The sequence below is a fragment of the Talpa europaea genome, assembly GCF_964194135.1.
Source record: "Talpa europaea genome assembly, chromosome: 12".
NCBI classification, from domain to species: domain Eukaryota; kingdom Metazoa; phylum Chordata; class Mammalia; order Eulipotyphla; family Talpidae; genus Talpa; species Talpa europaea.
In genome coordinates this window covers 52325339-52340910 of record NC_140079.1, presented here as the reverse complement: position 1 = coordinate 52340910, position 15572 = coordinate 52325339, and the positions used below count along the sequence as shown (strand labels likewise).

At 37.0% G+C, this 15572-nt stretch overlaps 1 protein-coding gene across 1 annotated transcript in view; it reads left to right on the top strand.

Moving 5' to 3' along the window:
- Window positions 1-15541, top strand: part of TPR (translocated promoter region, nuclear basket protein) — a gene marked incomplete at both ends in the record, with an annotated part of 64601 nt that extends 49060 nt beyond the window's left edge. The window contains 9 exons of the mRNA XM_084251132.1: window positions 554-738; window positions 2759-2827; window positions 2943-3037; window positions 5741-5847; window positions 7070-7165; window positions 7297-7453; window positions 9129-9247; window positions 14819-14914; window positions 15486-15541. Coding sequence (XP_084107258.1) covers window positions 554-738; window positions 2759-2827; window positions 2943-3037; window positions 5741-5847; window positions 7070-7165; window positions 7297-7453; window positions 9129-9247; window positions 14819-14914; window positions 15486-15541 — 980 coding nt within the window. The remainder of the gene's footprint in view (window positions 1-553; window positions 739-2758; window positions 2828-2942; window positions 3038-5740; window positions 5848-7069; window positions 7166-7296; window positions 7454-9128; window positions 9248-14818; window positions 14915-15485) is intronic.
- Between the last annotated feature and the right edge of the window lie 31 nt (window positions 15542-15572).

Here is a 15572-nt window from a genome sequence, read left to right as displayed (position 1 = left end):
GAAGCGAGGGAGGGTGAGAGAATTCACCAGCGCCAGAGCGGGGAGCAGAGCAGGCAGAAGGACTGAAGTACACTGCTGAGGGGAGCAACGGGCGGCAGGAGAGGTCTGCGCACCATGTGGGACCCTCCTCTGGTGGCCGGGGGGCAGCTGGGGATCGAACCGGCGCCGCAGAGGCCGCAGGCAGCTTCGCAACCCAGCGCTCAACCGCTGCGCCACTGGGGAGGGCCCGAGCCAAAGTTTATTAAATGTGTTTTTTCTCTTGTGTTTAGGTTAAATGTTTTATTTTGAAATCTTCAGAAACACTTTTCTTGTAGATTATATTTGTTCCTCTAACCGACCAAAGAAGTAAACTCAGAGAGATTAAGGAACTTGCCTTAAGGCCACACTCAAGTGACTACATGCACACCCATTTTCTCTGGTTCCACCTCACCTCACTATTTTGTTTCTGAAACGATTGGTGGCATTCTTAGTGGCAAGGTTTATACTTAAGGAATTGTCTAAGTTATTTTGTAGTAAATTTAATTGTTCAGAATAAGCTTTGCTTTTCTTACAGGTGAAGGAAATACAAGCGCTGCGGAGTCTTCTTTTTCCCAGGAGATTTCTAGAGAACAGCAGCCATCATCAGCTTCTGAAAGACAGACCCCTCGAGCTCCTCAGTCACCCAGACGTCCACCACACCCACTTCCTCCACGGCTGACCATTCATGCTCCACCTCAGGAATTGGGACCACCAGTTCAGGTATTAAAAGTACTGGTTTTTTGAAAAGTGAACTTTAAGAAGTCTTTTTCGGCTTGAAAACTAACCCTTAAAAGCCAATTATACAACTGAAGCATCTAGAGGGAGGTAGCAGTCAGGGGATAGGTAAGAACAAAGAGAGAAGGAAGTACTATAGACTATGGTGGTGAACTATGGGGAATTTGTGCACATGGTGACTATTTTTAATTGTTTCTTTGAAGTGCACAGGGGTTATTTTGTTTGTTTAAATGGAAAGTTTTTGTCATGCTTCACAGCATTTTTTTCTCATTGTTTAGCAATCACATACTAATTTTCACTTAAAATTAGTGAAAATATTCATGACCCTTTATATGTAGCATATTTTGTAGGAAGATTGTATGTCTCTTAATGAGAAACTCTTGAAGAAATGGGGGTAGTACAAAAGCTCTATTAATAATAGAGCTTGACTATGGAAGCAATTCAAGTGCCCAAAAATCGATGACTGGATCAAGAAAATGTGGTACATATATACAATGGAATATTACTCAGCAATCAAAAGATAAACACATGCAGTTTGCAGCAACATGGATGGAGCTAGAAGGGATCATGCTCAGTGATACAAGTCAGAAAGAAAAAGAAAAATACTGAATGGTTGCACTCATGGCAGGAATTTAGAAAACTTAAATAAGATACCAGGAAAAAGACTAATCAATACAAATTAAAAATCAACAAGCAACTGTAAACCAGAGACACACTATAGGGGGGTGGAAGGAGGGGCTGGGGAAAGGAAGGACTAGAATCAAAATAAGGGGGGGGTGCAATTGTATGGGGAATATAACCAAAATGAAAATGCATACATTGTGCAAAGATGAAAAAAGATATAAGAATTATATAAAATAAAATATTTAAATAAAAAAATAATAGAGCTTGAGTTTTACTTACCTGTGATTTAGGACAAGTTTGGGTTCCACTAAAATACCAAGAAAGATAACTGCATTATGTGAAAATATAGTCTTTTTAATTGATTGATTGATTAATTAATTTATACAAGAACCATGGTACAGGCTAGATGCGTGGGAGGGTGAGAGGATTCACCAGAGACAGAGTGGGGAACAGAACAGGCAGACTGACGAAATACACTGCTGAGGGGAGCAGTGGGTGAGACAGGAGAGGTCTGCCTTGCCATGTGGGATTCTCGCTGGTCGGCCAGGATCGAACCCGCGCTCCAGAGGCTCTGGACAGTTTCATAGTGCAGCACTCAACTGCCTGCGCCACTAAGGAGGCCCTGAAAATATAGTCTTAATGAAATACGCTTAATCTATCATTACATAGATAGGACTTGTCTAGGGGCCTCCCTGGTGGAGCTATCAGGCTATCAGCAGCCAGTACAGCACGGGGTTGATCCCCAGCCAGGGAGCTAACCCACATGGCACAGCAGACTTCTCCTGTCCACCTGCTGCTCCCCTCAGCAGTGTATTTCAGTAGATCTGCCTGCCCTGCTCCCCACTCTGTCTCTGGTGAATCCTCTCACTCCCCTGTACCTCTGGCTGCACCCCAGTTCTTGTACGCATAAATAAATAAATCTTTAAAAACCAAATAAACAGGGAAAAAAGATAGGACTTGTCTAAGTTGGGAAACAGTTTATAAGACATCAGTACTGCTATTTGAATACCAAAGAATTATTGAGACTTATATGCATAGTATATTTGCTAACATTGTAAGTAAGGAGATCGGAACTAAATTAGTTGAATACAGAAAAGATAGGATCAGGGATTGGTTTTAAATATTTATGTTTTATCTCTTGATTAATAAAATATTCATCTGTTGGTTAATAATAGTTTATATAGTTAGAGGTTTATAACTATTTAAAACTGATTTCTTTATTACAAGATTAGAAGTGTTCCTGAGAAAATGTCCTGATGATTACATTATTGGCTAGCACTTCTTTTTTTTAAACAAGCATAATAAGCTAATTCTGTTGATAATTGGTGTTTGTTTTTTTATCTAATTCTTTAAAGCAAATGTAATTCCTTTTGACACACAGAGAATTCAGATGACTCGGAGGCAGTCTGTGGGACGTGGGCTTCAACTGACTCCAGGAATAGGTGGCATGGTAAGTGCCACTTACCTGTCATGTATAAATGATTCATTTACTCAGCAGATGTTTGTGTAATCCATTTGTATGTTCCTGTCATGCCTGTTTAGTTCCTGTTTTCTCTTTGTTTTAGCAGCAACATTTTTTCGATGATGAAGACAGAACAGTTCCAAGTACCCCAACTCTTGTGGTTCCACATCGTACTGATGGATTTGCTGAAGCAATTCAGTAAGTTTGTGAAAGGGAAACAGTTTGTGACTAATTCAATTTCTTTGTTCCCCTGTTAATTTGTTCACATTTCACTGGTTCATTATATGTTGAGTATTACTCCACTGTATACTAAACACTTGGAGTAGGACTATTGAGTGTTGTAGTATTGAGAAAATTACTTACAGGTGAATGAAATACAGTTGCTTCTATTAAACTTTGAACTATAAAGGTAGTATGACAGTGGATAAGAACATCAACTTTAGAACGTAATGTCAGGATTTGAAACTCAGCTGTACTGTGTCTAGTTACTTAGGTTCTCTGTTCCTAAGATCCCTCTTTTTACTAGTGAAAATAATACCATGGTTCCTATCTCATAAATTATGATGATTCAGCCATAATTTTTATTAGCATGTTTAGAATATTGCTTGGTACGTAGTGCTGGTAAGATATTGGTCATAATTGATTGCATTACTATGAAAGCTAAGCATATAAACAACTAGCTGTAACCTAAACAATCTAGGAGTATAGAGGCACAAGCAATAGACTTTGTTAATATAAATGACAAAGTGATTTATTCCAGTGATTAAGGGACAATAATGAGGACAATGTTAAATTGAGTCTTGGAAAAGAATACTTAATATTTATTATTTCTATAAATAATGTATTTAATCTTCCTAATCACAAAAGTAGACACTATTAATATTGCCACTTTACAGATGGATACTGAAGCACAGATATTAACAAATTTGCTAGAGTTCAGAGTCAGGAAATGTGTTTTGGGTTAGTCAATCTGGCTCTAGAATCTATGTTAACTGTTATGCTATACCACTCCTTTTAAAGAATAAAAAAGGATTCCTGTGTTTTAAGTACACATTTAGTTGTGACTGAAGTATTAGTTGTATTACAGGATGTTCTTGAAAATGAAAATTATTTCTACAAACCTGGGAAAAGATTGATTGCCCTGTAGTATGTATTTTTTTTTTTCATTTTTAAAAAAAGATTATTTATTTATACAAGCACTGGGTACAGTCAGAAGTGCGGGAGGGTGAGAGAATTCACCAGAGCCAGAGCGGGAAGCAGAACAGGCAGAAGGACCAAAGTACACTGCTGAGGGGAGCATCGGGCGGCAGGAGAGGTCTGTCGCGCCATGTGGGACCCTCGCCGGTGGCTGGGGATCGAACTGGCGCTGCAGAGGCTGCAGGAAGCTTCGCAGCCCAGCGCTCAACCACTGCGCCACCAGGGGAGGCCCTACCCTGTAGTATGTATTAATGTATGGCCATTAGAACCAATTTGAAACTTGCTCAGTTAACCATAGCTAACATTTTTTTGCAAACCAGCCAATCATTGCCTACTCCCCTCCAAAAGTCACCCAAAAGCACAATCTGAGTGCCCACCTGTCAACAGCATTCTATCATAGCCAGAAGATTCTCCCATTCATGAATAACTTTATGGGGCCTCCCTGGTGACACAGGTGTTAAAGTCAGCACTATCAAGCTATTGCCAGCCACTGTGGCAAGAGCTCAATCCGCGGCAAGAGTTCAATCCCCCAAGAGTTCAGTCCCCGGCTAGGGAGCTAACCCATCTCACTGTCTTGCCCGCTGCTTCCCTCTGCAGTGTATTTCAATCAGTCTGCCTACACCCCAGTTTTTGTATGCATAAATAAATAAAATTTTACCAAAAGAAAAAATAGCTTTGTGAAGAAAAGTTTAAAAAATCTACCTGAAAAAGTATATTCTTGGGCCTCCCCGGTGGCGCAGCGGTTGAGCGCTGGGTTGCGGGGCTGCCCGCAGCCTCTGCAGTGCCAGTTCGATCCCCGGCTGCTCCCTGGCCACCGGAGGAGGGTCCCACATGGCACGCAGACCTCTCCTGCCGCCCTGCTGCTCCCCTCAGCAGTGTACTTCAGTCCTTCTGCCTGCTCTGTCCCCCGCTCTGGCTCTGGTGAATTCTCTCACCCTCCCGCACCTCTGACTGTACCCAGTGCTTGCATAAATAAATAAATAAATCTTTAAAAAAAAAAAAAAAGTATATTCTTAACTAAAGCAGTAGTGTTGATGTGGAAAGAAAATAGATTCAATAATTATTGCAGAGAAATAATCCATAAAATTAGTAGTTGGCTAGCTAAGGAAGGATATAGGATAAGGTGTGACAGAAAAAATGCTATTTTATGTCCTGGATTGCAGGAGGGAAAATGGATGGTAGTGTTTCTAGGACAGGAGGAACACAAGTTTCTAGTCAACCTACAATAGGAATTTTTCTAGACCTTGGGAGCCGTTAAGTGAATTATTTCAGATAACTAATGGGCCAGAGAGGTGACCTGATTTCTTTATGTAAAATAGTGAATATATACAAAACTTACTCTTATACTTTAACCTTTTTGTTGTTGTCTCATGTTTAATTTGTGTTGCTTATGAAAGCAACATAGAGACATCTAGCAGCAATATGGAGACATGTAGCAGATGTTAGAAATGAGAGGTGTAGTTCAGGAGAGGTGAGGTTACAGATCACATGTATGAATAAAATGATTCATATTATGAAATTCATTTACAACTATTATTTTGAAAATATTTTTATTAGAATTCAGAATTCCTTTATCAACTTTATTTTCAGTGTGTTTTTTTCTCAGTTCATTTATGCTTATTCTTCCTATTTGTATTCTTTCCATTATGTGGTTTAAAAAGGGTAAGTTTAAATTTTCTCTTAAGTTAGTTTTTGCCTGTTTAGTTCCCCACAGGTTGCTGGTGTTCCTAGATTCCGATTTGGGCCACCTGAAGATATGCCACAGACAAGCTCTAGTCACTCAGATCTAGGCCAGCTTGCTTCCCAAGGAGGTAAGTAACTAAATAGAGCTCTCGTGGATCTGCATGTATTTGGTAATAAGCTATTCTGATGTGATTTTATGAAGTGAGCAAATGAAAATATTTAAAAGGCTGATCTCTAAATTAATCCCTATGCTAATTTAGGGAAAGTGCTATAAATAAACATTGACTTAGATGTAAATCTTATCTATCCACCAAAGTTCTGAGTTCTTTGAACATAAGGACTAATTTTTACATTTGTATATCTTCTGACTCCTAAGATAGTATCATCCATGTCACTAAATATGCAGGGATATTTGTTGAAGCTATAAATATCTATAGGTACTACCAAGCACTTTAATTACTGGGAAAAATGCAGTGTATTTTCTGGTTTTGGCTTGACATTTAACATTTCTCCTTAAATGTATAAAACTAGTTAGAGATTTTCCATTAACATTAAAAATAAGAAAAAGTATATTAAATGTGGGATAAAATGACCCCTAAATTAACTAATGGTAGTTATTGTTTGGACATGAATTATGTTTTTGTGGAATTATTTTTAGTCTGTTGATATTCATATAGCCCACTGTATTTCTGGGATGCTGTGTGGCATTTTGTAAGTAAATAAGGATACATACTACTACTTTAAGTCCAAAACAAATGATTAATCTGTAATAATTAATCTGTAATCTTAGTCCCAGTGTTTTAAGATGGTTATTTCTAGTACTCTGTGCTTCTACAAATACGAAATTCTGGTTTGATTTTTTAGAAATGTTAAGTTTTATGTGGCACTGTTTTGTAGTACAATTTCTAGACATGGAAATCAGATTTTGGTTTTAATTGCAATGTCGTACTATCTTTACAACCTCCAGAAGATTACCTACCTCCCTGAAATTCAGTTTCTTTAGCAAAAGGTGCAATACTTCGCAGTTTTGATAATACTTTGCAGTTTTGATGAGTAGTTTCTAATATCATACCTATTTCAAGTTATGAATAAAGTTAGCTTGTATGAGACTACCAGAACAATGTTTTAGCTGTTTTTTTAAGGGTACTTAAATTACTGTTAGGGAGATTAAAGGGTAGTTTAAATTTTTTTTTAGTTTTGAAGATTGATTTTTTCTTAATGATTAGTGGTGGGCTTCAACAAATAAGCTAATAAATAAGCTAATAAATTTTTTCTTTCAGATACCTGGTATATTGATAATTCTTTTTTTTGTTCTTTCAATAGTTCATTAATATTCAGAATTGTCTTTAGGTTTAGGAATGTATGAAACGCCCCTCTTCCTAGCTCATGAAGAGGAGTCAGGTGGCCGAAGTGTTCCCACTACTCCTTTACAAGTCGCAGCACCAGGTAGGCATCAAAGTCAGATGTAGCTTGCATGTTTTTTTGGTAAAATGTAAACCCGTGAGATAGCTTGCTAAAAATTAGGTAAATCACAAAGTTAAAGTTTGTACTGCTTTTCTGATCTTTTCATTTTGTAGTGACCGTATTTACTGAGAGCACCACCTCAGATGCTTCAGAGCATGCCTCTCAGTCTGTTCCAATGGTGACCACATCCACTGGCACTTTATCCACAACAAATGAAACAGCAGCAGGTGACGATGGAGATGAAGTATTTGTGGAGGCAGAATCTGAAGGGTAAATGTTTATTTTGTAATTTTTGTTTGTTTTAGACTTGCCAGACTTCACATTTGTTTTCCTTTAGCTGGGGGGAAAAAATTAGCATCTTATTACAAAAAAAAAAAATCAGGCCATGTATTTTAAAGACTAACTTTTGCATGTAATAGTATATTTTCGGACTTGGAAGTTGTTATTACAGAAGACAAATGACTTTTTTAAAGATTATCTCTGAAAATTACATGATATATTCTGAGACAAAGTATTTCTTTAAATTTAGTGGTACCCTTCCATTAATGTAGCTCCTGAACTTTTCCCCAAGAAAGAAGTCTTTCTGTGAAAATTAGGGAATGACTCACTTTCCATTTAGTAGTGGACTGTCAAGTGAACTTAATTATTATTTATTTATGTGCATTTAGAACTTGGTGTCTGAAATACTGACTTCTTCCAATTACAGATTTTCTATTAGTTTTTAAGACCTGACTGAGTTTTAACACATCAGTTATAATAAAGTTTAACAAAAGAAGTATTTCATGACAAATCATCTGGGTATTTTTTAAGCCAAAGGAAGTAATTTAATGGAAGAAACACTGGACAGTGAGTGATCTTGGAGAATTTTAACTTTCAAGTTAACTTGAAAGCCTACTTTTTTAATAAATAAAAAATTGGACTACTTCATGAGCAGAAACTTTAGCCAGAAGTTGAAATCAGATTTCCTAGGAAGAACTAAAGGATTTTGTTTTATTTAGCAGTATTTTCTTAGAATAGGTATAGGCCACACCTACTGCATGAGGAAAAAAACAGGTTTATTACTATGCTGTACTGCAGTTGTACCTAATTTTGGGGAGGTTGCAGACCTTGCTAAGAATATTAACTACCTTTAATTCCATAGCAAGTATGCAGGTCATTTCTAGACCACACAATATCTCTGCAATGTAGTATTTTACATTTTACAAATGAGAACTCTTGGCATGTTAAAATAGCTTGCTTAGTTAGACTATACCACTGGTAACTGACCCAGACTGGATTGGATACTTGCCTTCACCACTTCTCAACGTAAACACAATCATGAGAAAGATCTTTCAATGCCTTGTTACTAATAACTGTACTAAGCTTGCATATTATAAAAGCTGGAGCAGACTCAATTTTTTCCTATTTTATCTTCCTCACTTGGTTTTTTTGAGCTTTCTGGGATGAGAGAGAAAGACAGCGTTATAGCCACTGAGTCAGGAATTTCACACACACCCACAACTTATCTCATCTGGGCTGGGACCCATAGTGAGTCACTGGTGTATTAATAATAGTTGTCACTACTGTGAATTATTTTAATACTCTGCTTTCCTAAATAGTTGCTTTGAGATTTATCAAAATCTGTATAATATGGCTTCTATGAATATCAAGAATAGAAACATCCCTTTGTCAAAAAGTTAAAAAAAAAAAATGGCTAAATCTAGAATATTTCCTAGTGAGAAGAGGAATGAGGAAAGACCAACTGAAACTATCTTTGCCCCTGCTCCTTTAGAAGAACCATTTTATTACCATTAGCCACTATCAGTATCTCTAATTTTGAGGTGAAGGAATTTGGTGGAGTATTCAAGTGATAAACGATCAAAAACAGTTTGGGAACAATTTAGGAAAGGTACTTTTCTAGGCTCAGTTATATATTTTCTAACCAATTTTTGTTTTCCTCTCTTAGTATTAGTTCGGAAGCAGGCCTAGAAATTGATAGCCAGCAGGAGGAAGAGCCTGTGCAGGCATCTGATGAGTCAGATCTCCCTTCCACTAGCCAGGATCCTCCCTCCAGCTCTTCTGTAGGTAAGGTCCTGCTCATCACTACAGTACAACTTGTATGCTTCAGACTTGTTTGCAGAGACTGTTTTATTAGTAATAATGTGGTAATGTTATATTTTTCCTGAATTTTAAACACTTTATTTAAAAGGGAATTTTTACTAGAGGAACTTAAAACAGTCACATCTCCTGTTACTACAGATTATATATTCCTTAGAAATTGAAGGTCTTTGGCCACCCTTCGCGGAGCAAGTCGGTCAGTGCCATTTTTCCAACAGCATGTGCTCACTTTGTGTCTTAGTCACATTTCACTGATTCTTACAATATTTCAAACATTTTCATTATATCTGTAATGGTGATCTGTGGCCAGCGATCTTTGATGTTTTTGTTTTGGGGCACCATGAACTGTACTCCTATGAAATAGCCAACTTAATTGATAAATGTGTTTCTGCTCTACTAACCAATCGTTTCCATCCACCCCATCCGTCCCATCCTGGGACGTCCCCATTTCTTCAGACAGATAACATTGAAGTTAGATCAGTTAATAACCTACAGTGGCCTCTGAGTGTTCAAATAAAAGTCTCTCATTTTAAATCAAAATCTAGAAATAATTGAGCTAAGTGAGGAAGGCATGTCAACAGCCAGGACATGCTGAAAGCTGGACTTCTTTTGCCAAATGGTTAACCAAGTGTATGCAAAGATAATTAAAAGTGCTACTCAAGTGAACACATGAATGATAAGAAAGAGAAACAACCTTATTCCTGATACCAAGAGTTTTAGTGGTTAAAGTAGAAGATCAGACCAGCCACAACATTCCCTTAAGCTAAAACCTAATCTAGAACAGACTCTAATAATTCTTCAGTTCTGTGAAGCCTGAGAAAGTGAGGAAGCTGCATAAGAAAAGTTTGAAGCTAACAGAGGTTGAGTCATGAGGTTTAAAGAATCCATAAAAGTGTAAGATGAAGCAGGTGTTGAATGTAGAAATTGCATCAAAATACCCAGAAGTTCTCTGAAGAGGAAATGCAAATGGCCAACAGGCATATGAAAAAATATTCAACATCACTTGTAATCAGGGAAATGCAAATCAAAACTACCATGAGATACCATCTTACACCAGTGAGAATGGCACATATTAAAAAAACTAGCAACAACAAATGTTGGCGAGGTTGTGGAGAAAAAGGAACTCTCCTGCACTGTTGGTGGGAGTGCAAACTGGTCCAACCACTATGGAGAGCTGTGTGGAGATTTCTTGACCTACTAATCATAGAGCTTCCATATGATCCAGCAATTCCACTCCTAGGTATTTACCCAAAGGACACAGAAACATCAATTCCAAAGAGCACCTGTACCCCTATGTTTATAGTAGCACTGTTTACAATAGCTAAGCTTTGGAAACAACCCAAATGCCCAAAAATAGATGACTGGATCAAGAAGATGTGGTACATATACACCATGGAATATTACTCAGCAATCAAAAAAGATAAACACATGCTGTAAGGGATCATGCTCAGCGAAATAAGCCAGAAAGAAAAAGAAAAATACCGGATGGTCTCACTCATAGCAGGAATCTAGAAAACTTAAATAAGGGACCAGGAAAGAGAATAACTATAAGAAAGTAAAAATCAAAATCAACAAACAACTATGAACCAGAGACACTCTATGGGGGCTGGGGGGCAGGGAGGGGAGGGATTGGGGTTAAAATAAGGGGGTCGCAGTTGTATGGGGAATATAAAAATAAAATTTATAATAAAAAAAAATACCCAGAAGATCTACCTAAGATAAGTAATGAGAGACTACACTAGATTTTCAGTATATAAGAAACAGCCTTATGCTGGAAGAAAATGCCGTCTAGGACATTCATAACTAATGAGAGAAGTTAATGCCTGGTTTTAAAATTGTCATAGGACAAGCTGACTGTTGTTAGAAACTATCACAGTTGGTAACTTTAAGTTGAAGTCAGTGCTCATCTATCAGCTATGCTAATCTACTCTGCCTCTGCCATATAGAGTGACAAAGCCTGGATAATGGACCCTCTGTTTACTGAATATTTTAAGCCCAATGCTGAGAACTACTACTTAGAAAAGATTCCTTTTAAAATATTACTGCTCATTGATACGTACCTGATCACTCAGGAGTTCTGATAGAAACGTATAAAGAGATGAATGTTGTTTTCATCCTAATATAACATCCATTCTGCAGTCCATGAGTAAGGAGAGATTTTGACTTTCAAGTCTTACTACTGTCATGTGCCACGTAGTAACATTTCAGTTAATTACAAGCCACACATACAACACTGGTCCCTATGTATAACCTAAATGTGTAGTAGGCTGTACCACTAGTTTTGTGCAATTACACACCATGTCACTCCTGTTTGATCTAGACACAAGTGATTGTCAGTATATGCTCTGTAAAACTCTTATGGCTCTTAGATGTGTTCCAGAGGCAGTGGTGAATGGGTTACTGGGAGGGAAGCTGGGAGGAATAGTACTATTGACCTCCTGCCTTTGTTAAACCGGAGAAACTCCATTTTATTTGTTCTTTGTATTGAGATTCTACATGAGATTTTATTAGGGAGAGCTAAAGGGTAGGGGATTTGTTGCTTCAAAAATTGTTTGAAATTTACTGCTGTAAACAACTTCAATGTTATACATTTCAGGTTTTTGAAGTTTAAATGGCTACTTTTGTTATTAGTTTACTTTTAAATTGTGGTAACATTAGGATTCTGTCTCTCAGATGTTGATGGTAGGGTACCCACTACTAAATCCCCCAAAGTCCACCCCCATAGTCCATTGTGCTTCCTTCTCTTGTTCCTACCTCCTCCTCTATCCCCAGTCCTGCTTTGAATTTTTCTGTACTTTGGTCAGTTTTTAAGGGTTAGCTTTTAAGGTTGTCTTTCTCTGGTTCTTAATTTGGTTTCTCTGTATTCCACGTTAGTGACACCATTAGGTATTTATCTTTAGAATCTATATTATATGTCTGTTTTTTTTAAGTTTCTATATATTGTCACATCTTTGTTCATTAACAGTGCTTGCTTTCTTTTCTCAGGTGTAGTCCCCATAGAGTTTCTACCACCATTTCACCTGTGCACCTTCACCATAGTCCCTTGTGCTCCTCCTGCCCCCATCTCAATCCTTCTGCCTCCCACTCCCCTGCAGAATGTCTCTGATTTATAGCTGTCTGTTTATTTTTGTTTTGTTGTGTATTGTTTTAATTGCTATTATTTTTTTCCCTGATCCTTTATTTGGTTCCCCTGTATTCCTCTCATAAGTGAAACCATCCAATATTTTTCTTTTTTCCTTCTGACTTATTTCACTGAGCTTAATCCCTTCTAACTCCATCCGTGTTGCTTTACGTGGCATTAATTTATCCTTTTTGATTGCTAAATAGTATTCCACTGTGTATATAGACCACATCTTCTTGATCCAATCATCTATTTTTAGACATTTGGGTTGTTTCTGATCTTTCCTATTATAAATAGTGCTGCAATAAACATAGGGGATTTAATTCAAAAGGATTTTTGAATGAAGGTTTTTGTGTCCTTTGGTTGGATCTCTAGGAGTGGAATTGCAGGGTCATATGATAGTTTGATTTTTAGTAGTCTGAGGAACCTACACACAACTTTCCATAGTGGTTGGGCCAGTTTGCATTCCCACCAGCAGTGTAGAAGAGTTCCTTTCTCACCACATACATCCTCGCCAACATTTGTTTTTTATGTGCTATTCTTTTAGTGTAAGTTGGTATCTCATTGTGGTTTTGTTCTGCATTTCCCTGATTATGAGGGATGTTGAACCTTTTTTCATGTGCATTTCCTCTTTGGAGAGGTGTCTCTTAAGTTCTTCTGCCCATTTTTTTGACTGGATTGTTTACTATGTTTTTGAGTTTGAGTTCTTTGTATATCTTTGTGATCAGTCCCTTATCAGTGGTGTGGAGTTTAATGGCTACTTTTGTGGAGTGGAGTGCAAAATTGTCCCAATCAGTAGGGTGTTTCTTTGTTTGGATAATATCTGTTTAGCGGCACAGAAACTTTTTAGTTTGTTGTAATCCCAGCTGTTTATCTTTTCTTTCACTTTCTTTGCTTTGGGGGATGAGTCTTTAAAGATGTTACTGATGTGTATGTCATGTAGTGTTTTACAACTGTTTTCTTCTATATATTTAATGGTTTCAGGTCTTATGTTCAATTCCTTTATCCATTTTGAGTTGATTTTTGTGCATGGTGTGAGGTAGTAGTCTAGTTTCATTCTTTTGCATGTCGTGGTCCAGTTTTCCCAGCACCATTTATTGAACAAACTGACCTTGTTCTATGTCTCTCTTGCAGTAAAAGCTACTGTTATACTTTAAGAAAAAAAAATAGAATTTTTTTGAGCACTTCTGTAGATCAGGCAGTATTCTAAGCCCTTTGTATATATTTGCTTATTTAAATTCTCACATCAATCCAATGTGGTCAGCACACAGTAAAGTTAAAATTTCAAAAAATTGCAACTATAACAATTAATAATACAATTACTGAGGTTCTGTGCCCCCACTTATATTCTGATGTCGCATGAGAACACTTTCCTCTGCAGAATTGCACTAGTTATGTATCTTATCAGAGTTTACATAAGAAAATATCCTTGTTTTTTAGTATGGTATGAAATTAGATTGTTCTTTAACTTTATTTGATACTATAAAACACTAAAACTCCACATTTGAGCAGTTTTTCCTTTAGTCAACAGATATTAGAGTTACCAGGTAATTTTATAGATAGAGTCACTGAGAGTGAATTTAAAGAGCCAAACTATGTGGTTACTTGGGTGAAGAGTGTATCAGGAGGCGAGAGGGAGCAGCTGCAGAGTCCAGTAAGGGCAGCAAGGAGGCCAGTGTCACTGGAGCACAGGGCAGAGAGAGACTAGCCAGAGATAGGATGGGGTGCTGGGGAGCTAGTAGATCATTATCAACTGCTGTGACTTTCGAGAGTGTAGGACTGTTGGAGCATTTGAACCAAAAGTAGTGATGTACCTGACTTGAAGGGTTAATGATAATATTATTGTCAGTCTGATTGCTATGTACAGAAGAGACTGAAGATGAGTAATGTACAGAAACAAGGGCATGCTTTGGAAACTGTTGCATAATAATAGAAGGTAATTATTCCTGTTTTTAAATAGGATAGTTATGGTTGTAAGAAGAAATCAGATTTGGGGTATATATTTAAACTAAAACTGGTGAGATTTGCTAATGATTGAGTTTGGGTTGTCCATTGAAGAGGAGTCAGGTATGACTCACATTATATAGTAATGGATTGTTTTCTCAGAGACATGATTGTTTTGTTTTTCATTGTATTCCCCAAATTCTAGCACAGTGGCTGATACTTGGGTAGGCCCAGAGTAAATATTTATTAAATTAGTTGAGTGAGTGAAGAAAAAGTCAAAACACTTTTACTTACTTTTCCAAATAAAGATATTTGATATTTGTTTTACTTTTTCCCTTTTTAAGTGTTCCTTCTTAAAAAAACAAGCACTTTAATATTGTATTTTTATACAAGCATTCATAATTTGTTTTGCCATTTTAACTGTTTTCTTGTCTTTTAACTTGCTTTCTAATATCCTATGTTTTTCTTCTTAGATACTAGCAGCAATCAACCAAAACCTTTCAGACGAGTGAGACTTCAGACAACATTGAGACAAGGTGTCCGTGGTCGTCAGTTTAACAGACAGAGAGGTAAATTTCTAACATTATGTGATAGGATGTGGGATAGCAATGAATGAAACAAGTTTTCAAATTTTTAAGTTCTGGCCTGTATCTCATTTTTTAAAAATATTCCGAAGATTGATTAAATCATTTTGCATAGAGCATGTGATGTTTAACTAATCCGTAAACTTCTTGCAGACGGATTTGTAAACTATAGGTACATAATGGATGTGTGTTATAGTTTACATTTATTCATTTCTTCCTTTAATTCAAACTAAGATTTGGAAAAAACTCGAGTGTTATGGTTCTGTATATAAGTCATTTGTTACATCTCTGTTAATGTTACATACTTTTTTATACAACAGAATAAAGCCTTGTGACTGCTTAGTTACTAAAAAAAATTGTTTTATTCATGCCACAAAAAATCTAATTGCTGTAATGATTTCCACTGAAGGTGACATATCTAAGTACTGTATCAGCAGTGCCTAGATACTTGAGACTGAAAAACATTTTTATAATGAATTACGGCAACTGAATACTCTAGTTTTAAGCCAATCCCTAAAAAGATGTATTCAGTTTACTTCCTTTTTATCTCTTACAGGTGTGAGCCATGCAATGGGAGGGAGAGGAGGAATAAACAGAGGAAATATTAATTAAATGTTCTATAAACTGTAATAACTGTGAATAA